General features: G+C 50.3%; 1 protein-coding gene and 1 pseudogene across 3 annotated transcripts in view; both read left to right on the plus strand.

The window, feature by feature from the left end:
• LOC105487511 (1-acylglycerol-3-phosphate O-acyltransferase 4) overlaps nt 1-25,768 on the plus strand; it is a 145,524-nt gene that overhangs the window by 109,095 nt on the left and 10,661 nt on the right. For all 3 annotated transcript variants that reach the window (XM_071095942.1, XM_011750973.2, XM_071095943.1), the window contains 4 exons: nt 11,499-11,660; nt 12,596-12,749; nt 16,797-16,899; nt 19,487-19,562. In XM_071095942.1, coding sequence (XP_070952043.1) covers nt 11,499-11,660; nt 12,596-12,749; nt 16,797-16,899; nt 19,487-19,562 — 495 coding nt within the window. The remainder of the gene's footprint in view (nt 1-11,498; nt 11,661-12,595; nt 12,750-16,796; nt 16,900-19,486; nt 19,563-25,768) is intronic.
• LOC139363060 (putative uncharacterized protein encoded by AGPAT4-IT1) lies at nt 2-6,180 on the plus strand (annotated as a pseudogene).

Consider the following 25,768-nt stretch of genomic DNA (forward strand, 5'->3'; position numbering starts at 1 on the left):
TCGGAAGTACATTCGTCCCTGCTTCACACATTTCTCTGGTTCCGCCCCACCACTTGTCCTTTTGCTCCTGGTGGTTCAGAACTTGCAGAAGAATCAGCAGAGTTTCTACTTGATGAAATGGTCCTAATAAACTGCTTTTTATTCTGGCTTGGAGTCAGGCTTAACAGCTTCTTATGGGCAATCATAGGAGGTACTTGACAATTGCTACCTGCCAGCCATTTTACATGCGATTCATTTATTTAATCCTTACAGCAACATGAATAGATGATGTGCCACACTCCATTTTTTAAAAGCTAAGTCATATAGAGCTTAATATTCGGCTCAGAGCCACACAACTGTAATTAGATTTGGATTTCACTCCCATCCATATTTCTTCATTCCACGCTCTGCTGCCTCCTTGGCTAAGAGGCAGACATCACCTCTGCATTTTGATCCTTGAAGGCTTAAGAATTTTGAGTCCCTAAGTGAGAGAGTGAACTGCAAAATTCAGAATTTTTCTGAAATTCTGGTTTTTTCCCCGACTAGTTTGACTTCTTGCACGTAGCTTGCATGCCTTTGGAACAGGATCTCTTCAGTTGGCTTTTGTCATCTGTAACACACTGCAGCATGTAGCGGTTGAACCTGTGTCACGTAGCTGTATCAAAGCCATCTGCGGCACTCAGCTATTCCAGTAGGAATCACAGTGTCCATTGGTCAGGGGCCAGGAGAAGTCCTAAGAGTTTGATCCAGAACTTGGAGATGAGGTTTTGCACCTGGGAACAATGCCCTGTAGATAGATAAGGGGACTGCTGAAATCACCTTGTTTTTTGGTATCCCCTGAAGACAAAATCGTGGTGTTTAGAATATAGAAGATTCGAGATAGGGGCCATGAGGCCATGGAGGACATAGGGGACTAGAAGGTTCAGTGGGTCTGGTTCCTGGAGGCAGATGAAGAGAGCCTCCTGCCCACTGTTTCTCCTTTTGTTTTCCTATTTATTCTCCCAGGGCTAACTTGATATCTGCTTGTGTGTACACGTGTGTGTGTGTGTGTGTGTGTGTGTGCGCGCGCGCGCGCACGCGCGTGCGCAAATATATTTCTACGAACAAGAACAAACATTCTAGTAACTACCATTCTCTGATGTGGAGAACTTGGGCAGAGATCTGAGTTACAGCTTTGTGGATTTATTCTCTCTGATGAGAGATCACCCCTTAGAATGTCATGGTCCTAACCCTGTCATGGATCCCAAGGGTGAATGGCAGGGTTCATCTCCTGCCCAGGAGGAAGGGTATGGGGTGCCGGTGTGTCTTGGCTGTCAGGTCACTTGTCTTACCACCTTTACAGCTAGGCTTTCTGAGGTGCCAGCGTCTCCTGGAATTCAAACTGTAGTTTAGAGGCAGCTGGTGATTTTCCAGGCTTTGAAAACCTTCTGGTAGTGTTCATGCTTAGAATGGGGAAACAGTCATAATTCGTGGACCAGGAGTCTCTGAGGTAGAACAGAAAGCCTGTTGAACTTGGGGGTGCTTTCCAATCCCTGCTTGCCCCTTGGTGGTGTTATGCCCACGAGCTCACTCCGTGTGCTGTTCACTTTATTTCTGTAATTTCTAATTCTTAGGATATTATTATCCACATTTTGTAAATAAATCCCCAGAGCCCCAGTTTGGCTGAGTGATTTGCCCGAGGACAATAGCTCCTACGTCTGCTTTCAAAGCTTCTGCTCTTTCCCCTGGAAGATGTTGGGGGCACAAAAGCAGGGGCCCTGGGGCCCAAGACCTGCTCCAGAAACAGGGCCCTGACCATCCTAAAATGACCGAGGCCAGCTGCAGTCAGGACCAGGTTTCTAACACCTTCCTGGCTTGTGATGTGCGAAGGCCTCATTCTGAGAGGTGCGAGTCACCCGCACCTTCCTGGGGTTGGGGATGGCGTTGCAGGAGCTGGCAGAGCAGGGCCATGCGCAGAGATGCTGGAGCAGCACCCAGGTGCCCAGCACTAGCAGGCACGGGGACAGGCACAGATGAGGGAGAAGGTGAGCCCCGCAACCCATGCAGGGAGGGACCCAGGCCCAGAGAGGGGACATAGCCCAGAGACAGGAGGAGACTTTCGTGGAGTGAGAATTTAATCTCAGCACCATTTAGGGTTTTACTCCCGAAGGCTTCTGAATCCGTGATCACTTTACAACTCTGAGCATAAGGGTGGGAGCGCTGATGCCGGAAAGAAGCAAGTTAACAGCGCACCCATCCTACCTGCAGCCTAGGGACCACACCTCTCCACCCTTGATTTCGTCAGTGATACTGTTTTTATAAGATACTGTATTTATAGGACTTCACTCATTACTATCAACACCCAAACAACTAATGCTGTGTGTCAGGGGGTCTGCGCCCTGCCACTGATGGTGGAAACTATGCTTAGGATTAGAGGCTTTGGGGACTCCACTTACAGGTGAAATAGGCAGGTCTGGGAGCCTGGGGCCAGGGCAGTGCCTCTTCTGTTCTCACTGGAAGTTTGGGAGCCTTGCTCAGTGGGGGCCTTGGGGTTTCTGGATTCTTGCTAAAATGCTTCCTTAAGCCCTGAGGCCTCTCTTCTCCAGACACCACAGAAACAGCCAGTGCCGTTGCTGTCCACATTCTCACAAAGCAAGGTGCTACACAGAGCAGGCACCGGGAGAGGACAGAGTGGGGCAGGCACATGGCAGGCGCTGGCCAGGGCGGATGGGAGCTGCCAGCCTGTACCCTCTCAGGGAACCCGCTCCCCACATCACAGGGAACAGCTTTGCCAGCTACTGGAGAGCTGTGGCCCAGGTGGACACGTGATGGTGGCTGAGATGGCTGATTCTCATCTCTGCCACCCTGGAAGGGGTAAGGAACAGCATTGCCTTATATTCATTGTTCAGCAGCATCTTTTATCTTCAATGACCTTCAGAAAAAAAAAGAAAAACCTCATTCATCTCTCTGTTTTCTCTTAAATAACACATGATGTTGAGATCCTTCTGGAGTCTGTGGAATTTGCTTTTTAAAGAAGAAAGGAACAGAAGAAGGTTCCTGACCAGGCATATTTCATCCTCACCTATCACAGCCCAAGAGGAAATGAGTTTAAATTGAAGTCAATGAAATTTGCAGAAATTCGTGAAAGTGGCATTTTTAAATGTAAAATTGGTCTTTTGGGGGAAAGTAACGGAATTGTCTTTTTAACAAAGAGGCTTTCAACCTTTTAAATGTACTCAAGATCCCGTGTGGCCACTGCTCACTGCAGTGCCTGTCCCCAGAGGCTCTGGTTCTCCTGGGAGCCGGCGCTTCCTGGCGTGTGCCAGGGCTCCGAAGGCTTTGTCTGATCTTGGAGTCACACGCTGAACCTTTCCCCGCTGGAGGTGAGAGTGACACGCGGTCAGCTGGGGCACAGGTCACTAAGGTGCCCGACAAACCGTGGTGTGCAAGCGCAGGTCAGGTTCCTGAGGCTTCACGTCCCCGTTTGCTTATTGTTTTCCCTTAGCAGGCCCCGGCTAGTTACATAAGAGCATGATCGTTCAGTCTCCGGGCAGCGCCAGGCCCTGGCAAGCACGCCATGAGTGGTAGCTATTATTATATTAGCAACATTTATCTGCCGGGCCAACTGGGATATTTGTCTTCAGATGCTTAAAGAAGCCATGTGGGTTAGTTATCCATGGCAGCGTGACGAGACCCAAAACATAGCGCCTTAAAACAACAAGCGTGTCGTAAAGATCCCCTGCCTGTGTGGTCGGGAATCCAGGTGCAGCTGAGCGGGGGACCTGGCAGCGCCTCTCAGGAGGGTCCTGTGTGTGATCTGCCTCCAAGCTTGCTCACGGATTTGCCCGGCCTCCATCCCTCGCCACACAGGCTTGTTTTAAAACACAGGGCTTCCCGGAATATGGCAACTGCACCCCTGAGGGTGAGCCATGCAAGAGAGAGTGAGTGGGCACCCGGGCAGGAGCCACGAAGCTTCTGTAACCGGGGCCCGGGAGAGACCTCCCGTCCCTTCTATCCAGACTGTTTGTTGGAAGTGGATCAGTAAGCACAGCCCATGCCTCAGGGATGTGGGGTGGGGGGCACAGGGGCGTGGATGCCAGGAGGCCAGGATCACAGGGCCCCTCGGCGGCTGCCCACCCCACGGTGACATGACGTTTGGTCTGAGACCTTCCCTTGCCCTCTTAGTAAACGTAATACAGCTGGGCCTGAACACAGATCGAAATGTTGCATTTCTGGCCTGGCACAGTGGCCCACGCCTGTAATTCCAGTGGTTTGGAAGGCCAAGATGGGAGGATGGCTTGAAGCCAGAAGTTCGAGACCAGTCTGGGCAGCATAGTGAGATCCCCGTCTCTATAAACATAAATCAATAAGTAAAACAAATGAAAAATAGCAGCATTGCATTTCTTTGCACAGAGAAAGGTGAGAGGGGGAGAGTGGCATTATCCCTCCTAGGCAGAGGGCCTGCGTGTGAGGGTGCCCATGAAGCCCTGTACTGCCTCTTTAAACAGAAGGATTTTCGATGATGACAACGATAGCAGTTGATATACCTTCAAAATCCGTGTCCAGCGAGTGCTGATTGTGTGTGGTTTCTCCAGGAGACCATGTTCATGCAGCACAGCATTGTTTCACCCGCCTTTACCCCAGCTTCTTCACACGTGCGCTTCTCAAGTGCCCTTTGGCTGAAGAGAAGTTAGAAGTTTCCACACATGGAGGAGTGTTTTCGGCAGATACGCCCACCACCATGGTTTTGTCAGCTCTGTAGGGTGGTCTTCACCCTCCTCACCGCTGGCATCACCTGAGTGTATGGCAGATGCCCTCTGCTTCGCGCCATCATGCGAGTTCATCCTCAGCTGTGCAGGCAGCAGGAGTGGGCAGGGATGCCACCCTCTGCCTCTTACCATTCACTGGTTTGGCAGGTGTGCTGGGATCTGGAATCACATGGATGAGGAACCCGGTAATGGTGATGACCGAGGTAGCCAGGTGAACCACTGGCCAGGGCAAGTAGTGGGCAGCTCACGGGACTGTGGCTGCACCGTGGGTTCATACCGACTACCATCCTGGAGGTGGTAGCGCATGCTCGCCTGTAAAAGTCCAGTCCCACAATGGACGCACCGGGGTCGTCGTCTTTGTTGACCAGGATCCTCTGGCAGTGTCTTTAACAAGCCAGAGTCTGATCCCACCAATCATAAAGCCAGGGTTGCTTAAAGCACGGGGCTTCTTCCTCCTCTGTGCGCAGCCTCAGTAAACGGTCACAGCCTGTGCTATCTGCTGTACACCGACTCAGTATCATCCCATGAACTGCCCCCTTTCTCACTCCCGCCTGCTGTGCGCGTAGTGCCCTCTGATGCCCCGTCCACCTGTGCTTCCTGCAACTGTTCAGCAAGCACCTATTGGCTACAGAGTGCTGGGCAAGGCCAGTCGCACCTATTACGTTCTGTCCTGGGGACATCCTGTTTCCCACCTGCCCCGTACTGCTTCTGCTCTGTCTTCCCATCTGCAGGGCTAACGCCAACCCACAAGGGCTGGGCTACCCGTTCAGAAGAGAAACTGGGAAGGGGCCATGAGGACCTGTGTCCAGACAGGGTGGACAAGGGCTTTGTGCAGGGAGCTCCTCTCCCATCTTTGTGTCCTGACAGCCGTGACCGTGGCCCCTCAAAGCAGAGCCAGGAGTGATCGGTATCCTGCTGGTTCAAGCCTCCATGTTCGTCCTCCGAATGGTGCTCTTCTCTCTGCACATCTGCATACCTGTCAAACCCAGAATAGTTTGGGGCCTGGTAAACGGGGTGAGGTTAGCTGGAGGAGGCCAATCAGGAGTGCAAGAGCCCCACGTACTCTGCCCCACGTGGATAGAGGATAAGTGTCTAATTCCAGCCTGAGGTGAATTCTTAGAGAGTGCTTTCATTTCGTGTTTGCTGTATGCATTTCCCCTGTGGCTGTGACTAATTGTGGAACAGCGTTCATTTTGTTTTGAGACTCTCTTGAGAATTTTCTGGCAGTGTAAGGTCTACACCATTTTCCTCTCAGCATCAGAGAAGGCAGAAAGCAAGAGAAAGGAATGCAGTGTGAGCAAGTCCAGGCACACTTGTGCTACCGCAGTTGGCAAGAATGGAGTCTGTAATCCCAGTACTTTGGGAGGCCAAGGTGGGTGGATCACATGAGGTCAGGAGTTCGAGACCAGCCTGGCCAACATGATGAAACCTTGTCTCTACTAAAAATACAAAACAAACAAACAAAAAAATTAGCTGGGTGTGGTGGTAGGCGCCTGTAATCCCAGCTACTCCAGAGGCTGAGGCGGGAGAATTGCTTGAAGCTGGAAGGTGGAGGTTGCAGTGAGCTGAGATTGCACCACTGCACTCCAGCCTGGGCAACAAAGCAAGACTCCATCTCAGAAAAAAAAAAAAAAAAAAAAAAAAAAAAGGCTAGGTATGGTGGCTCACACCTGTAATCTCAGCACTTTGGGAGGCCGAGGTGGGTGGATCACCTGAAGGTCAGGAGTTCAAGGGCAGACTAGCCAACATGGTGAAACCCCGTGGCTCTACTGAAAATACAAAAAATTAACCAAGTCAGGCATGGTGGCGGCCGCCTGTAATCCCAGCCACTTGGGAGGCTGAGGCAGGAGAATCGCTTGAAGGAGGCAGAGATTGTAGTGAGCTGAGATCGCGCCATTGTACTCCAGCCTGGGCAACAAGAGTGAAACTTCGTCTCAAAAAAAAAAAAAAAAATGGAGTCTCTCACCTTTTGATGAACATACACACATACATGCATGCGTGCACAGAAACTGGTTCATTATTTTGAGCTCCAGTCTTTTCTGCATTTTGTTGTAACTTGGGGCAGGTTTCGGAGATTCCAGGCCCACACCATCCTCTCTTGCGCACACCTTTCTTGTCAGAAGGGGTCTGTACAGCAACTTACTGGCAGAGTTTAGTGGCAGAAATGGAACACAGAAACTGAAACTTTCTGCTTCTCCCTTCCCTCTAGACTGTGGGCACCTCAAGGCCAAGGTAATCCTAACCAGCATTGTGTTCTCAGCACCTGCAGAGTGCCTGGCATAGGGAGCTTCTTAATCAATACCTTTGCACAGACAGAGCAGCCTCGGGTTGAAGATTCCAATTCGATGAGCTTACACCCCATACATTAGAATGGAGGCTGTGCTATGTGGGACTCAGGAGGACTCTGGAGCGATAGGGCTGGATGGCTTGTCTGGGGCTCCAGGGAACTGAAACATTTGCTACAGTGTCTCCAGCAGGTAGTCAAGAAAACAGTTAAAGGACTCAAAGGCAGGCTGTTGAGCCTGCTTTATTGTTAAGGAACATCTCACCTGTTTTCCAAGTTCCACTTAAGAGACCTCAGTTTATATATTTAGTAGAAATAAATGACGTTGGCTCATTTGACTAACTGGTAACCCTACTGGGAAACCTTCAGCAATGACTGGACGTTTGCAAACAAAGCTGGCCACAGAGCCTCAGCCCCTGAGGGGTTCCTTGCTGGTGTTAGTGGGGGTGGAGGCCATGCAGGAGCAGGACACCCTGCTGCTCCCAGCCATACTGCATGCAGCACCGGGGTTTGGAATCTTCATTGAAGCCTTGGTGAATAGCCATTTTGGAGAAAACCCTAACTAGAATGGCCTCATTCCGATCCCTTTTCACCCCAGAGGCTGTGGAGCTTCTGAAAGTCAGGGTCGGAGTACCGGGTCTCAGGCCCTCTCTGCATCAGCTCTTCCCAATGCCCAGGGTCTCTGCAAGGGCTGGCCCACTTGCCAGAGTTGCAGACCAGGTCCTGGGGCTGGCTGCGTCCCCGAGCTGTGAGGGTCTTCAGGATGGGCCAAGTAGATTAGCCCCAAGCAGCTACCCTAAGACAATTCTCCTTTTCACTGTCTCTCTCCATAGTGGGTTACTCCATCTGAAAATTTTAGATTGTCCAAATGTGCTTGTATCTAGACAGATCTATTGATAAATCTAACTCATCAGTAAATCCTTTCAGGTGGGCCTCCGAAATAAATCCAGCATTGGTGAAATTGGTATATGTTCTTGTACACTCTCTCTGAAAGCTGTTGGCATCACACATGGAAGCCTCTGAGTGGCCTGGGAAAGCCATGACAGTTTTAGCCTATTGCACCTTTTGCCTGGGGAACTGTCTGTATGTCTTAATAGTAGTTTCTAGTCTGTTTGTCATAAGTGAGTTAACTTGGGCAACTCTCTGTGCACGGGGACTCTTCAGTTGCGCTGAAATAAATGTAATCTATTGTTGTTACTGTGACGCTACAGCATGGCTTAGAAAATGGGTTGAATAAGGAGGTGTTCAGACACTGCTTGCTCTGTGATGAATATAATAGGTACGAGTTATTCAACGCCCATGTCAGAGTTCAGAGTCTGAACTCTGTGCTTTTGTAGATGTTTCCATACATCATTCAGTCTTTACAGGGACACCAGGGGATATGTGTTGTCTTCCTCTTCACACAGAGGGGAAACAGGAGCTCAGGAAGGTTGGGTGTCTTGAGCACAGTCACACAGCCGGGTCATGGTAGAGCCTGGTTAGAAACAGGACTGTCTCATCGCAGAGCTTTTCGTTTATGCAGCCCTGTCAGGGAAAGGGTATTGAGTGACATTTCTTCAGTCTGAAGACATAAAAGCTTCTACCTTAATATTTTAACATGTTTCTTACCAAACATAATTAACATCAAAACTAGGCATATTGATAACATTCAAAATTTTAAGGCTGAAAGATGGATTAAGTCAGTATAAAGAAAGGTATTTCTCTTCTGTTCCTTTTGATCATCAAAAACACCTGTCATCCCAGCACTTTAGGAGGCCGAGGCAGGCGGATCACCTGAGGTCAGGAGTTAGAGACTAGCCTGGCCAACATGGTAAAACCCCATCTCTACAAAAAATACTGAAATTAGCCACGTGTGGTGGCAGGCACCTGTAATACCAGCTACTCAGGAAGCTGAGACAGGAGAATCACTTGAACCCGGGAGGCTGAGGTTGCAGTGAGCCAAGATTGCACCACTGCACTCCAGCCTGGGTGACAAGAGCAAAACTCCGTCTAAAAAGAAAACAAACAAACAAACAAACAAAAAAACCACAAAAAAGCCAAAACTGTTTCTCACCCAGACAGAACCTCAGTTATGTTCCCAAAGCAGATGGTGAAAGCACGCTGATGTCAACCCCTTCTTAAAAATGACATTGTTACAGGAATACTGTGAAATACGTTTATAATAAAAAACTGGAAACTCTAACAAAATAAAAATCACTTATAAATGACTGTCCAGCAACAACCACTGTTATTTTTCTCTGCTTTACTTTTTTTCATAAAGTTATAATCATGCTATAGACTCACCTTTGTTCCAGATCTTTTAAAAATTTAGTATTTTACCATAAACGATTGCCTAGCCATTACACACTCACAGAAAGCAAGTCTTAGTGGCTCTAAATCAGGGGTTTGCACATGTTATCTGGAATGGGCCAGAGGATGAATAGTTCAGGCTCTGTGGATCAGAGCGTGGCTGTCACAAAACGCTCCTGTGTGTCGCGTGAAGGCAGCTGCAGACAAGAGGCACATGAGCAAGAGGCTGTGTGGCCACAGGACGTCACTTACAGAAGCAGCAGAGGAGCAAGCTTGTCCCGAGGGCAGCTGCTTGCTGACTCCTCTGTAGTGTTGTACAAGATACGGTACACACCATAACCCACGGGACGCATCTACTGTGGGGCATCTAAACAGCTTTTGGTGATCTAACAGGGATGGAAATAGAGACTCCCGTCCCAGGTGACCGACCATCTGTGGGTCTAGATACCCGCATCACCGTCAAAGTTATCGTTTCCATTTAGCAGCAGGTCATCAGAGGCCAACCACTAGGACCCACTATAGCATTGTGGACAGGAAATACCCCTGAGAGTGCTTTTCCCCGGCAGAAGCCATGATTGGCTGCAAGGGACCACTCACCTTCCCAGGGCCAACAGCTGCTGCTTTAGTCTGCGGCCCCCTCCTGGCTGCAGAACCAATCGTCGTTCACAGCTCCTTCAGATTGTCGCATGTTTGGAATGAGTTCAGGTAAATATAATTTTAACAAATATCATGGGCACAGCACACAGTAAGCCCTCACACCCGCACCGGCGAGTTCAGCCACCCACCCACGGGGATGGTCCTGGAGTCCGATTTCATGGCTAAGTTCTCTTGGACAGAATCTGCATGTTGGACTTGTGTGAAAAACCAACTCCATCAGAAAATGGAGATGCTAAACTTGCAAGGTGTCTGCCTTTTCTACTCCAAGCGAGGGAAGAAGTGTCTTGTGTTTTTAAAGTAGGGAGCAGTTGGCTGTTTAGACCTTCTTTTGTTCTGCCAGTAGGTTGGGGGACACGGCTTACTGACCCCGTGCTGAGCCGGAGCTGTGGAGAGGCATGGGTGTAATGGGGAGTAGAGGAGAGAGGGCTGTGTTGAAGCCGGGGCTCTCCGCGCTGTGCGCATCCTAGGTTTAGAGCTGCTCCGACGGCTCACATCCCTGGCTCAGTCATCGACCCATTGATCAAGGAGCATCCTGGCCAGTTCCAAAATTAAGTTGAAAAGATAAACATCCATCAGATAGAAAGCAGTTTTTGTGTCTCCGCTGCCCTGTCCACCCCACTGAAGCCCTGGTCTTCCTCAGTGTAGGGGTCTGATGTAGTGGATGCCTGGCTGGGGAGGGCCACACCAAGCCCTGGGGACCCAGGACTTCCCTGAGAATCCTCAGAGGGGACCTGTTGGGGCCTCGCTCGCGCACCTGCGTCAGCCTCAAGAGGGTCTCTGGCAGGTGCTTCTGCCCCGTCTCAGCCTCAAGGACATGCTGGCAGCGGGTGTGGAGGGCACCGAGCACATCTCCTGGTCTGGGTTTTACTTCCAGCTCGGACCAGCTGTGCCCGGAGATCCCACTGGGCTCCGCAGCCTGCTCTATGAGCGGAGACTCCCGTTTGCCTCAACTGCAGAGCTCGGCGGAGTAGGTCGAGCTGTCTCGGAAAAATCGAATTCAAATGAATCTTTGACCAGCAACTGTTCAAGAAGGATGTTAACCTCACGCCCAGGAATGCTACATTTTCTAGCATTTGACATTTTCGGCGATCAAGAATTACTATATTTTGTAATATCACAAAACTCAATGAGATCTGTAGAAAAGAGGTACATAAATTAGTGTCACACAGCTGCACGGCAGGCTTAGCGAGTGCATGGTGGTGATCACCTAGAAACCCTCTGGATAGTGGTGGGAGCATTGTCAGGACCCTGAATATCCATGACTGCTTGCTGCTGCCTTCTTGACTCCTGCCGTCCACGCTGAGAACCAGGGTCCCCTTGCCTCCTGCCCCCACACTGGCAGGGTGAGCACAACCTGGACCTCTAGCTGAAGGGTGGGGAGGGCATCACGGTCCATGGCCTCGACAACATGTGTTCTGGGACTGGCCCGAGGCGTCTGGTGTGAATGTCCCCTCCTCTTTTTCTACTTCAGTCTCCAACAGCCCCGGGAGGTGGCTGTGATGTCTCCTTCATGGGCACCTGGGCTCCTTCCTCTGTTTCAGGGCTCCAAGGTCCTGGCCAAGAAAGAGCTGGCCTACGTTCCAATTATCGGCTGGATGTGGTACTTCACCGAGATGGTCTTCTGTTCGCGCAAGTGGGAGCAGGATCGCAAGACGGTTGCCACCAGTTTGCAGCACCTCCGGGACTACCCGGAGAAATATTTTGTACGTAGGCACCAGAGCAGCTGTGTCCCAAGGGCTCCTGCAGGACTGTGACCGTGGGACCCCCGTGTGACTTCCACAGGACACGTGACTGTGGGGCTGTGTGTGACTATGGGGTCGTGTGTGACCATGGGGCCACATATATATGACCCCAGGGCTGTGTGTGACCGTAGGGCTGTGTGTGACCGTAGGGCTGTGTGTGACCCCAGGGCTGTTTTGTGACCGTAGGGCTGTGTGTGACCCCAGGGCTGTGTGTGACCCCAGGGCAGTGTGTGACCGTAGGGTTGTGTGTGACCCCAGGGCCGTGTGTGACCCCAGGGCCGTGTGTGACCCCAGGGCTGTGTGTGACCGTAGGGCTGTGTGTGACCCCAGGACTATGTGTGACCTCAGGGCTGTATGTGACCCTGGGGCCGTGTGTGATCGTGTGGCCATGTGTAACTGTGGGGCCGCATGTGAGCCTGGGGCTGTGCGTCACCCCAGGACTGTGTGTGACGCCAGGGCTGTTTGTGACCATAGGGCTGTGTGTGACCCCAGGGCTGTGTGTGACCCAGGGCTGTGTGTGACTGTAGGGCTGTGTGTGACCCCAGGGCTGTGTGTGACCCCATGGCTGTGTGTGACCCCAGGGCTGTGTGTGACCCAGGGCTGTGTGTGACTGTAGGGCTGTGTGTGACCCCAGGGCCGTGACCCCAGGGCTGTGTGTAACCCCAGGGCTGTTTGTGACCGTAGGGCTGTGTGTGACCCCAGGACTGTGTGTGACCCCAGGGCTGTGTGTGACCTCAGGGCTGTATGTGACCCTGGGGCCGTGTGTGATCGTGTGGCCGTGTGTGACTGTGGGGCCGCATGTGAGCCTGGGGCTGTGCATGACCCCAGGACTGTGTGTGACCCTGGGGCCGCGTGTGACTGTGGGGCTGTGTGTGACTCCTGCCTCCTTCCTTCAGTTCCTGATCCACTGTGAGGGCACGCGGTTCACGGAGAAGAAACATGAGATCAGCATGCAAGTGGCCCGGGCCAAGGGGCTGCCTCGCCTCAAGCACCACCTGTTGCCGCGAACCAAGGGCTTCGCCATCACCGTGAGGAGCTTGAGAAATGTAGGTAAGGAAGAGTGCGTGGCCCTGGGCCTCCCCGCGGCAGCGAGGAAGACAAGCGCCAGCTCCAGATGGGCAGAGCTTGCTTCCTGCCAGCACTTCCCGGCTGACGCTAGGAGCTCAGAGTGGCTGCTCAAGTCTGGTCTCTGGGACTGGGAACCAAGGACAAATGGCCCCTGCACCCTTGGCTGGCACCTGGGGTGGGCCTGTGCCTGCCTTTCCTGGGGTGCCCGGGCCAGCACTGCCCTCTGCTGTGCAAATGTGCTGGGTGCCTGGATGGCCCATCGGGTAACCTGGGTCCAGGCCTGCACGCCCAAGACAGCACAGTTGGGTTTAGGGTCATTTCTTGCCCACCCATTGGCATCAGCTGAACTCTGACCTTGTGGTCTGTCGCAGCTGACCTCGGAGTCTGGAACCCTCAATGGCCATTGATAAGAAGGAAATAGCAACAACTTGCCTCTGGCCTCTCGTCATGCTTTTGTCTTCTTTTTGACCCTTCTGTCTCCAGTTAGAAACACCCTCTGTCGCCTTCTGCGCAGCCGGCCTCCCCACACCCCCGCAGTCCCTTGGCCCTTTCCCTGGGCTGCAGGCCTGGGGCAGCTTCCTGTGCTCCTTCCCAGGCAAAGCACTCAGGTGAAGCTGGTTCCTTCCTGGAGGGAGCTGGAGTCCAGCTGAATGCGGCTTCTGGCCCCACGCTGCTGCCTTCCTCCGCCTTATCCTCTTGTCTCCTCTCCTCCTTCTGAGGCAAAGAGTGGGGGGCCCCGAATTCCTCCCCTGGCCTGCATCAGGGGCCCCTTGGTTTCTCCAGCCCTGACCAACCCCCATAGGACCTCTGGAGCAACAGGGTTGGTGAATCGGTACCTCTAAAAGTCCCCAGGTGACCCAGTGGCTGAAGCGGTGGTTTCAGGCCCCGGGCAGCACTCCCTGCTGGCTTCTGCTGCCTGTTTAACATAACACCGTGTACCCAGGCCAGCGCCAGCCCCGCTTCCTTCTGGGGCTGCAGGAACCCAGGCCAGGCGGGCTGTGCCCCTGGCCCCCTCTCCCCTCTGTGTGCCTGCCCTGCCCTTAGCCCTGTTAACCAGTTTCTTCTCCCCCACATGCTTCCCTTGCTTCCTCAACCCCCCTTCTCCTGGTCGCCAGCGTTCCTTGATGACCTCTGCTGGCACAATGCTGTGCACGCCACACACAGCGTCACCTTCAATCCCCACAACATCCTGGCAGCAGCTCTTACTCCCAGAGAGAAGAGAGAAAAGCAGGCTCTGGAGTCTCAGCAGCAAACTTGGGCCTGCAGAACTGAGGGCCCACCAGGCCAGCCACCTCCAAGCTCCTTCCCCTCTGCCCAGCCTCTTAGAAGGTCGGTGGCACAGAGGGGCACCAGCTGCCTACATGTGTCTTTTGCTCTGGGCTCAGCGCAAGGGTCAGAATTAGGCTGCCCCCTGCAGTCCCTGCCTCCACACCAACCCTGGGCCCCAGGGCCAAGGATGCTCCCATTGCTCGACCCCTGCTCCACCTCCCAGGCTGCTGCACTCTGCACTGTCCAGCAGCGTCAAGACCCTGGGGGCTCCCTGATCAGGAGGCCTCACTGAATCCTCTTTCCTCTGCTGACCAGCTGTGTGACTCTGGGCAAGTGACCTTACCTCTCTGGTCCTAAGTCTGCTCTGAGTTCTGTAAAATCTGTTAGGGTTGCAAAGAGGATTAAATGAGAAAAGCTAGATAAAGAGCTCAGCATCCCACCTGGCACATGATAAACATTTGATCAAAGGCTGCTGTTGTTCGGGGCCCTCTGCCTCCCACTACACACCTCACCTTCTGCCCCTGGTAGGGTTGCCCAGCTTGCAGGGCTACGTGTCCCCATCCTGATCCGTCCCCTCTGGGTTGGACCAGCGCGGCTCCCTGACTGAGCTTTGCCTCAGTTTTGCCTCGCTAGGCTGTCCAGCTCTATACTGTTCATCACGGAGTTAACAAGGCTCTCTCCAATAATAGCCACCACCGGTCTCGGGCGCATCTGACATGCCAGGCCCTGTATGCACCGTACATGTAGGATGTCCTCACAGGACTCAGGAAGGTAGATTCCTTTTTCTTTTTGCTTTCAGCTCACAGATAAGGACATTGGGGCTCAGAGAAGTTAAGGAGCGGGTGCAGTGTGACTCAGCCAGTACCTGGTGAGCTGGGATTTGCTCCTGGCTGGTGGGGCCGGCAGTCGCTGCTGTCACTCCTTCCGATGCGCCTTGCAGTTAGAATCAGGCTGGCTCTCCTTTCAAGATGCTTTTTTTGAGGTTTTCCTCTGGAAAATGAGACAGTTGTACAGGTCACTGATTTTTAGGCGGCTCTTTGGGGAACCCGGGGGTTCTCCTCTCCTTTGCTTAACCAGAGTCAGCCTCTTCTGTTGTCTTCATGGGCCCCTGTGTGAGCGGGTCGGAGGAAAGGAGGTATCGAAATCACTGAACTATGTGAGCTCTGTAGCCCCTTCTTACTGGGAAGCCCTAGGACACTACAGTCATGGTCCACACAGCCTGATCCGCTGTTCCTGTAGATACCCATTTATGCTTTAAAATGCCTGAGGAATGTGATAAGCATCCAGGTTCTCTCCCAGCAGCCCTGACCAGGCAGCTCTCCTCAGGAGGGCTCAGGAGAACAGTCCCGCCTTCAGCCCTAAGGCGGGGGCGAGTGGTCTCGGGCACTCCGGGCCCTGCTCCCAGGCTCTCCTGCAGGCCATCAGGAGGACCCCTGCCTGCTGGCACAGACAGTGGACCTGCAGACCCTGCACGGTGGTCAGGCAGCAGGTAGAAGAAAACAGATGGTGATTTATTGTTTTTGAATCTTGGTTCCGCATATTCCCAATCAGACCAAGTGCCTTTCCTCCTTCCTGCCATTCTCCCACTCCTGTTATTAATGCACGCATGTAAAGCTCCCAGTGAAGCATCTGGCTCATCGTTTATTGAACACAAACCATGTGCTGGGCCCTGCAATAAGTGCCTGGCCTCTGTCATCTCAGCAACTGTGTGACAGAGGCTCCCTTCTCCAGGACAAGACCTAGCCCCAGCTGCCCAAGAGAAGATCCCACCGGTGGGAAAAGGTGACAGCCGCTGGGGTTCCCGCCTGTTGCTCCTACCGTCTCTCTTACACTTCAGCAAGTGGCCAGTTTCCACTGTGCATTTATCTCCTCTGTTCCCTCACTCGTTCCTTCCTATATTCTTTCATCCCTTGATCCAAGAAGCTTCAACTGAGTACGATCCAATTCCTTAAGGAGTTTCTCATCAGTATCCTAGGATAATTTGTAGCTGTCTTATTTTTCTAGGGGAAAATAATGCTCACAGAATGGTTATGCTGCTGTAACTGAGACACTTCCTTAGTTTCCTTTGGAATAATTTTTCTTATCATCCACACTTGTTTAAATTTCGGTGTTTCTTGACGGAAATGATAGGCTGGGCACATTAGAAAGTTACAAGTCATTGTTGTGGCACCTCTAGACCTGACTTTGCAGTACTGCTTTAAAAGTGATCTGGGCTAGGCACAGTGGCTCACTGTGATCCCAGCATTTTGGGAGGCTGAGGCGGGCAGATCACTTGAGGTCAGGAGTTCAAGACCAGTCTGACCAACATGGTGAAACCCCGTCTCTACTAAAAATACAAAAATTAGCTGAGCGTAGTGGTGGTGCCTGTAACCCCAGCTACTTGGGAGGCTGAGGCAGGAGAATTGTTTGAACCCAGGAGGCAGAGGTTATAGTGAGCCAAGATTGCACCACTGCACTCCAGCCTGGGTGACAGAGTGAGACTCCGTCTCCAAAAAAATAAATAAATAAATAGAAAAAGTGACCTGGCTTCAGCAATGACCCTGTTTTCTATTACTGAGTTCTAGTGGGATTTTATGATTACAAAAGATAATACACATTCAGTGTAGAACATGTGGACCATATAGAAAAAGAAAAATCCGACCACACCATTTCTAGATAAGCAGTTAGCCATTTGATTATTGTCTTCCAATGTGTGTATCTACGGAACAAAATTGGGTTCACACGCTATATACTGCTTTGTATTTGTTTTATTTTTTATAGTTTCAGCTGTATATGACTGTACACTCAATTTCAGAAATAATGAAAATCCAACACTGCTGGGAGTCCTAAACGGAAAGAAATACCATGCAGATTTGTATGTTAGGTAAGTCGAACGGTTTCCTTTCCAGAAAAGACAGTGCCCGTTTCAAAGTAAACACATCACAAATGACCTAGAGACTTTCTTCCAGGGATCCCTGGGTCACACTGACTCCTTTGCAGTCTGTTTTGCATTGAACTTGACATATCCTACTATTGAGAATGATCTGCTGAAATCTCCTTCCATCCCAGCTCCTTCCGGATCCTCTGTAATCTTCCATTTCAGAGAGCTCAGGTTGAACAAATGGAAGGCCATATTTGATAATTATTTTGGTGTTGGTGTGACGAGAATATGTTATTGACACTTTCCTTGAGCGATGGGTCTGCTATATGGAATACACACAGATGTGTATTTATATAAGGCGGTCTAGACACAAATGCAAAAGTCTTTTGCAGTGTCTTACTTATGTGTTATGTTCCAGGCTGTTAGTGATTTTATTGAAGACACTTCTAGAACATATTAGTCAAACTGGTTCTCCTTCCCTGCTTATAGAATGGGCCGAGCACCTCTGTTTCGGTGGGAAACAGAATTGGAAGGTGCAGCAGATAGTAAACACAATGGCAGTTCACGCATTAAAACCCAGAGTGACAGGGGTCAGGGACCGGACTGGTTTGTTGTGCTGTGGGTCACCTTCTCTGAATGCTAATCAAGAGAATCTGAAATGCCCACTAATGGAGAACTAATCCAGGGGCGTATAACCTTCTGATTCAAGACCTTACAGAGGCGGTATTACAAACAGCCCCATGAAAATCCAGGGGCCCTACATTCCCACCAGGCCACACTAAATGTCCCAGCTTTCCTGGGAGATGTTTTGGTGGACTGGCGGCCAAAGTTAAGTAGCTTCTGATCTAAAAATGACTCTGGCTTTCCCATCAAAATAGGACAGCATTGACATCATCACTGACTTCTTGTCTGATGGTGCAGGCGAGAGTCTGCCCTGTGACTCAGTTCTGTGGCATATGAAGGCAGGAGAATCACCCACCCGCCTGAAGGAGACCTTTAGACCTTCTAGGAGTAAAGTGAGGTTTTATTCCCCATGTTCACTGACGGCTGGCAGGAGCTCCACTCAGTGACCAGCTGGGCTCAGTTATTTGGGAAAATCCCAAGACATGTAGAAGATTATTTCACCTCTCAGGTAGCTGCAACTCTCCAAAGCACGTGTGAGAATCAGCTCCAAAATGATTCTGGCGCGTTCACTCACTGAAGCCAGATGACACACTTGACCCCAGAGGAAGGTTAGCATTGATGCTGTTCAACACACATCTTTTTGTCGTCGCTGCCCATTAAAAATGATGGAGGCATTTTTCTGAACATAAGTCAGTACAAAGCACTGAAACATCAAGGGCGATAATGTCAAGTTGCTGAAAAGGGCAAAACTCACTACATTCCCACTATCCAAATAAAGAAATATTATGCAGACTCGAGAAATCTCATTTCCAAAGCAGAGTAGATCAAAGAGCAAAGAAGTAGAGGATTCACAAAAGTACAGTGTGCGTAGGAACAGGAAAGGTGAAAGGATATTTCCGGAGGAGCTTATGGGGTAAGTTCTAATTATGTGAAAAACTTACCTCTGTACAATACTGCCTTGAAAAGGAAGTTGCTCACTATAATCTGTTATAAGATGGAATCCCATCGTTTATTCTCTTAACAGACTCTAGTGTGATAGATAAGACTCTAGTGTGATAGATAAGCTCTAAAATCTTCTTACTAAGATATTCTTAGGCCATAGAAGGGAAATCAAGCCAGATGCAGACTTCGACATGGACAAAATTGAATATAAAGGAACATCCCTTGAAATCACAAGAGCCAACAACCTGAGAACAAGTAGGAATGGCAAAGGTGGCAGAGTGACTCTTCCCCATGTTCAGTATGGGCTGTTTGTAGATGATTGAGTAGCAAGCCCTTGCCAGCCACCAGTCCCCACAGCCACCCAAGTCTCCAAGCTATCACTGGTGTACAGTGACTCTGGACCCCTGTCTGAGCCATGGAGCCTGGGTGCTGCAAGATGCCCTGGCTACTTGCATCTGGGAGAACTTTAATTCCCCACCATCCACATCACTGACTTGTCAAAACCTTTGCAGAAAAAGTCTGCCTCAAGGCTAACCAAGAGGCTACAGGAATCATTTGATGGGAGATAATCTGCCATTACCAGTAAGTCGGTTACTTGACTAAGAAGAAATTACTAGGATCTTGTCTCTGATGCATCAATTCTGTGTATATTGGATTGTCTCATGTGGAAACTGAGGCAGTGTTGTCCTCTTTGGAAGAGGCAAATATCAGGTTTTGGGGGCCTTTTTGTGAGCTGGGAGGGAAGATGGAATGAGGCAAGTGTCCCCTCTTCTGACAGCATCTGTCTATGCCATTGAATTGGACCCTGGGTTGTTCCTTCATGGGTCATAATTGCATTTTGGCCTGTGTTTCTCCAGTGTGGGTGTGGAACGCCCCTTCTTTCGATCACTTGCATTACTCTCTTCACTTCCACATTATTTAGGCTACCTAGATAAAAACAAAAAATGGCAGCACCGTTACTGGAAAGTATACGTTGCAGGGTGGGTGTCACCTCTCCCCTGCTAGCTGCTCTCTGCCTTTGCAGGAGGATCCCACTGGAAGACATCCCTGAAGACGATGACAGGTGCTCGGCCTGGCTGCACAAGCTCTACCAGGAGAAGGTCAGTGCACTGGGTGCCGGGGGTCTGTTCACGTTGCAGCTGTGGGTGTGCTGTGTGGCAGCAGGCCTTTCTCCGGCGGGCGAGACCTCACAGAGCCGGTTATTAATGAGTCCGGAGCTGACCCTCTCTTGGAAATAAAGAATGTAGCCAAAAATTTTTTTTTTTTTTTTTTGAGACAAGAGTCTCGCTCTGTCACCCAGGCTGGAGTACAGTGGCGCAATCTCGGCTCACTGAAAGCTCCACCTCCGGGTTCACGCCATTCTCCTGCCTCAGCCTCCTGAGTAGCTGGGACTACAGGCACCCACCACCATGCCCGGCTGATTTTTTGTATTTTTAGTAGAGACGGGGTTTCACCGTGTTAGCCAGGATGGTCTTGATCTCCTGACCTTGTAATCCACCCACCTCGGCCTCCCAAAGTGCTGGGATTACAGGCGTGAGCCACCGCGCCCAGCGCCAAGTATTTTTTAAGGAGGGTTCACACACACACAGTGAAGCTATTCTACAGGTGTAGTGGACCAAGAAAGAAATAATGGCCCCAGTAGCGCCTGCTCGTATTTTCCTGCCGCTGGTCCTAATGCAGAATGTGCTTGTGGGGTGGATATTCTCCGTAGCACTGGACATGGGCTTGATTGCTTCTGGATCAACAATATGGTTGTTAGTCTGATCTCAAAACATTTCCAGAAGAAGCAGGATAAAGCCCTACACGGGTCCACCTTGGTCTTGGCTGGGTTTGAACCTGCTGTGGTGCCCCCTGTCCTGTTCCTGTCTATGTTCCAGTTCCCCAGGGGCCCCCTACTTATTCTGTCCTTTCTCTGAGCAAGGCCTTTGCTTTCACTGATGTCTCTCCTCCAAAAGCATATGCAAGCAGGGGAGTCTCGTAACTACCGGATCTTACGAAGGAGTGAAGCTTAGCTTCCACTTGGTGAGAAGAGCATTTTTATGGCCAGGTCTCATTAACCAGTAAAAAATTATTTCTGATTCACCACATGTTTTAAACCCAAACAAGTCATTCCCTAGAATCAGATATATTCTCTAGGATTCTGATGACCTTTTCCCTAGTTCCATGCATGCAGGCTGGCTGACATGGGTTCTGTTTTTCTCTGTTCCTCAAAGGAGAGAATTACCCAGAGCTTTGCGGGATGTCCTCTGCAGCTGAATAAGAACTTTAACCCTACCTACTCTTGAGGATGTGTTAGGATTTTAGTCCACAAGACTCTTAACAGACTCTAGTGTGATGGATAAGCTAAGTTTGCCTCCTTTAGGCAAATCGTAGTCCAAAAGACTTGCCATCACATTTGGTAGAGAAGCTCTTATAAGTTTGCTCTGAATCAAGATCCTGACACCTTTTTTCCCTGATGATGCCTTTATACCATCACTGCACAGAGCTGGCCACGTGGGCCTCTTTCCTATGTGGGTTATGGGCATAGCTCTCTGGTCTCCCCTTACAAATACACAAATTACAAATTCTGTGTAGGAACTCGTTTACCTTGTCACTAGAGCATGAGTTGTGCAGATTCCTGGGCCCGAACCCCAGCGATTCTGTCTCTGCAGGTTAGAGGTGGAACCTAGAAATGTGTACTTCTAGCAAACTGCTTCTGATGCAGATGGCTTTGATGGAGGTGGTCTGGGGCCTGAAGCTTTTTAACAACAGTATTCTAAGTTATCGAGGTCTGCGCTGATGCATATGTGTGCCCTGACAGAGAAGCACAAAACAGTATGAATTCCCCCCTTCTGTTTTCATGCATGAGGCAGTATTTTTCTTGCTCTGTTTTCTGGTCTAATCATTGAGGTAGCATATAAAATGTTACTTCTTTTTTTGGAGACGGAGTCTCGCTCTGTTGCCCAGGCTGGAGTGCAGTGACGCGATCTTGGCTCACTGCAAGCTCCGCCTCCCAGGTTCACGCCATTCTCCTGCCTCCCGAGTAGCTAGGACTACAGGTGCCGGCCACCACGCCTGGCTAATATTTTGTATTTTTAGTAGAGACGGGGTTTCACTGTGTTAGCCAGGATGGTCTTGATCTCCTGACCTCGTGATCCACCCACCTTGGCCTCCCAAAGTGCTGGGATTACAGGTGTGAGCCACCGCACCTGGCCTAAAATGTTACTTTTAGCAGAAAGAAGAGTATGCTAAGAAAAGGTTTAGAAAATGAGCCTCTTTTGTAAAGAGCCACACAAACAAATCTACAATAAATGTGGGCCCTTAAATCCATCAAGGCAAAGGAGATTTTTCTCAATGGGCCCTTCCTCTCCTGTATTCAGGCAGAACTGTGGTCATCATGTAAACCAAGAGGCACATCTCCTTCTTGTTGAAGTCTCTTAGGGTGTTTTCCTCTAAACTATGTTTACATTTAAATGATAGTGTTCAACTTGAAAGGGTTCTCAAAATGATCATCTACTCCAAAGCTCTTACACTACTGATGAGGAAGTTAAGGTCCGCAGGATGAAGTGATTTACCCAGTTTTCCAGCTCACCGATCAAAGCCAGGTGCTGGAGCCCAGGCCCTTTCTCTGTCGGTGCAGGGCTGGGACGACACCGAGTTCTCTAAGCAGTATGTGTCTGTGAGCGGACCTGGGAGGCTGGTCCTTTTCCCGTCCAAGAAGATTGCTGAGCAGTAAGCGGAAGTGGTGCATGGTTCCTCCAAGCAGAGTGGTGAATAGACGTCAAGGGACCATTCCTTTCTGTATCAGCCTGTTTTGCTAGGAGCCTAGATCTAAAGCTTTCCTTGCCCCAAATCTGGGTGCCCCACCAGGCTTGTCAAAGTAGAATTTCATTTTAATGATCACCCTTTCAGTCAGAAGTGTGCTGTACGTCAAAAGACAATTCTGGGCCGGGCGCGGTGGCTCACGCCTGTAATCCCAGCACTTTGGGAGGCCGAGACGGGCGGATCACGAGGTCAGGAGATCGAGACCATCCTGGCTAGCACGGTGAAACCCCATCTCTACTAAAAAATACAAAAAACTAGCCGGGCGAGGTGGCGGGCGCCTGTAGTCCCAGCTACTCGGGAGGCTGAGGCAGGAGAATGGCATAAACCTGGGAGGCAGAGCTTGCGGTGAGCTGAGATCCGGCCACTGCACTCCAGCCTGGGCGACAGAGCGAGACTCCGTCTCAAAAAAAAAAAAAAAAAAAAAAGACAATTCTGTTGATTTTGACCTTCCTGGGATTTTAGGGCAGTAGTTCTCTGACGTTTCAATTTCATGGGCAGGTAAAGTTTCTGCAAAATGGGAGGGGATGGCAGGTAGCCAATAGAGGTGTGCCAACATTCTGGTCTTTCCAAGCATAAGAGAAACTCGCCACCTACCAGTGACACAATTATACTCTTTAATATGGGAAAGGCATCATCTCTGAAAACAGGGCCATCCTTTGAGTTGACCTGATTTAGCTTTATGAAAAATGCACAATATTTCTTGCTTGTCAGCATTTGGGACTCCTATTGTTTGAAGGCTTTGAGAAACCATTCATGACCTTGTGTGATCTTCTGTGGAAAAAGCAGTTCCCAAATGAACTTGCTCTCAGGCTGAACCTACATCCTCAGAACCCCTTTTTTCCAGGGAGGTCACAATAGCTATCATGGTTTCTTAATTGTATGGGGTGAACAGATTCCAACTTTTCATTTCTAACTTAAAGTCCTTCTTCAGGTTGTAATTTGACATTTGCAGAAGGGACTACAAATTGGCCATTAATGGTGCACCTTAAGAAATAGGTGAGGCTGGGCACAGTGGCTCCTGCCAGTAATCCCTTTGGGAGTAAGCACTTTGGGAGGCTGAGGCTGGAGGATCACTTGTGGCCAGAGGTCGCCCACGTTTGTGACCAGTCTGGGCAATGTAATGAGAACCCCTGTCTACAAAAATAGTTTACAAGTTAGCTGTGCCTAGTGGTCCGCACCCGTAGTTCCAGCTACTGGGGAAGCTGAAGTGGGAGGATCACTTGAGCCTAGAAGTTCAAGGTTACTGTGAGCTATGATTGCGCCACTGCACAGAGTAAGACCCTGTCTCCAAAGAGAAATAAGTGGAAAAAAAAAAGCTACATTCAGAGCCGTCTTGTGGAGGCCAAGGTCGGAAGCAGCTCTGGGTGGGTGCAGAGCTCAGGGTGCAGGCATGGTGGCCCGTGGAAAACACTGTGCAGTCCTGCTCTAGCCTTCAAGGACAAGAACCATTTTTGGGACTGGCAATTGTTTTTTCATTTAAACTGTAAGGGTACTGCTCTTTAGAAGGGCAGCAGGGAGCCTCAAGGCTTGGCCCCCATGGTAAGTCCTTTGCAAGTCCTGGCCGTGCACTTGGGTGATGTCTGCGCGCTGAGGCCAAGGTTTGCGAGTGCTCCTCACAGAGCCTCTCTCCGCCAGACTTGCTAAGAGGAGCCACTTCTTCCTTTCTGTTCCCCAACTTTCTCTTCTCTTCTTTGTTCTTTCCTGTTCTTCCTCCCCTCCTTTTCTCCCTCCTTTCTTCTCCTTAATTCTGCCCTAAGACACAATTTCTTTGCTGAGCTGAGTGCCTGGAAAAGCTGAGCGGGTGTGCTGTGTGGACGTCTCCTCTGCACGCCTCCTCCCAAGTGCCTTTGTCGCGGGCTGCCGGGGGTGTTTGTTCGGGGATCCGCCGCCTCTCAGTAGGATCTCGTCCTCTTCAGCTTGTGGGTTGATGCTTCTTTCTGGAAACAAACCAACTCTCCTTCGTTCAGTGACTATGTTTCGCAGTTAGTAACACACAGAAACAAAAACATGAGTCCTTTCCCTGTGGGGCAAATTTTATTACAATATGGGTCCATGACCAAGATCGGCCATGGACATTCTACTGCCGGAGCCTGGAGTCTGGCCGGAGCTGGCTGTGCTGTTCTCTCCACGACAGTTGATGGGAAGTCCTGCGGCAATGTCAGGGGCCATAAGTGAGGGGAGGGGGTGAGAGTTAGTGTTTTAAACCACACACAAAACTTTAAAGTGAATAGGGCTGGGCGCGGTGGCTCACACCTATAATCCCAACACTTTGGGAGGCTGAGGCGGGAGGATCACCTGAGGTCAGGAGTTCAAGACCAGCCTGGCCAACATGGTAAAACCCCATCTCTACAAAAATTAGCTGGGCATGATGGCAGGTGCCTGTAATACCAGGTGCTCAGGAGGCTGAGGCGGGAGAATCACTTGAACCTGGGAGGAGGAGGTTGCAGTGAGAGGAGATCATGCCATTGCACTCCAGCCCGTGCGACAGAGTGAGACTCTGTTTTAAAAAATAAAAAAATAAAGTGAATGGGAAGTTCTGAGTTCAGCGGCTCCTAGAAAAGGGAGTGCTTTTTCCTTCTTGCAAGAGGTGCAAATAAAAAAATCTTGACCTAGCAAATGTCTTTCTGGAAACAAGACAGAAAAGGTGAGTTCCCCTTTGTGATATTACTATAAAAAAGCACTATAAAGACTGTTAAGGAAAATAATTTCAAAAGCCACATTTGCTCATTTTTAAAAATGGGTGAGTTCTATGGCATGTAAATGATACCTTAAGAAAGCTGTTTTTTTTTTTTTTTTTTTTTAAAAAGGCACAAAATATCACCCGCCTTTTCTAGTTATCAGGTGCCCTGTGGCCCCAACCTGGGATAAGAAAATCACCCCGTTCTGGTGGGCAGGCGAGTGCTGCTTCCTACCCTGGCAGAGTCGGGTGCCACCTCTCTGGGCATTGCTCCTGACTGTCATGGTGCTCACCTCGTCTCCTCCACCATCTGATCACTCTCACTGCTTGAGGGTGGGAGTGCTTGGCACACACGTCGATTTTTCTTCAACTGCTTGATGATGTGACTTCCCCTGAGAGCCCCCACGGCTTCCCTTGGCCGATGTCCAAGAGCAGAGTCACGCGACAAGTGACACTTCAGACCAGGCTTGTTAATGGGCTGCAGGGGGCCGAGGGCAGAGCAGAGGCACCTGAACTGCCCAGGGAAGGGGTTGGGGGTTCTCCTTCCAAAATGGCCTTATTAGTGTGTGGACTAGTATGAAAAGTGACTCTGAGAGGCCAAGAAAGCCTATGATTCAGTACACCCTGAATGGAAAAGAAGAGAAGTATGAGATACTTTAGACTTTTCTATCTCAAATTGTTAAAGGAAAATATTCAGCATTTAAGGTAGTATAAGTTTCAATTATATGGAAGCTCATTTTTCAGAAAATTCGACTCCTTAGAGAACTGGGACGTTACTAGGCTAGTTCATGGGACACAAACTGGGCCTCACCATGACCCACACCT

Source organism: Macaca nemestrina, chromosome 5 (genome assembly GCF_043159975.1).
Source record: "Macaca nemestrina isolate mMacNem1 chromosome 5, mMacNem.hap1, whole genome shotgun sequence".
NCBI classification, from domain to species: domain Eukaryota; kingdom Metazoa; phylum Chordata; class Mammalia; order Primates; family Cercopithecidae; genus Macaca; species Macaca nemestrina.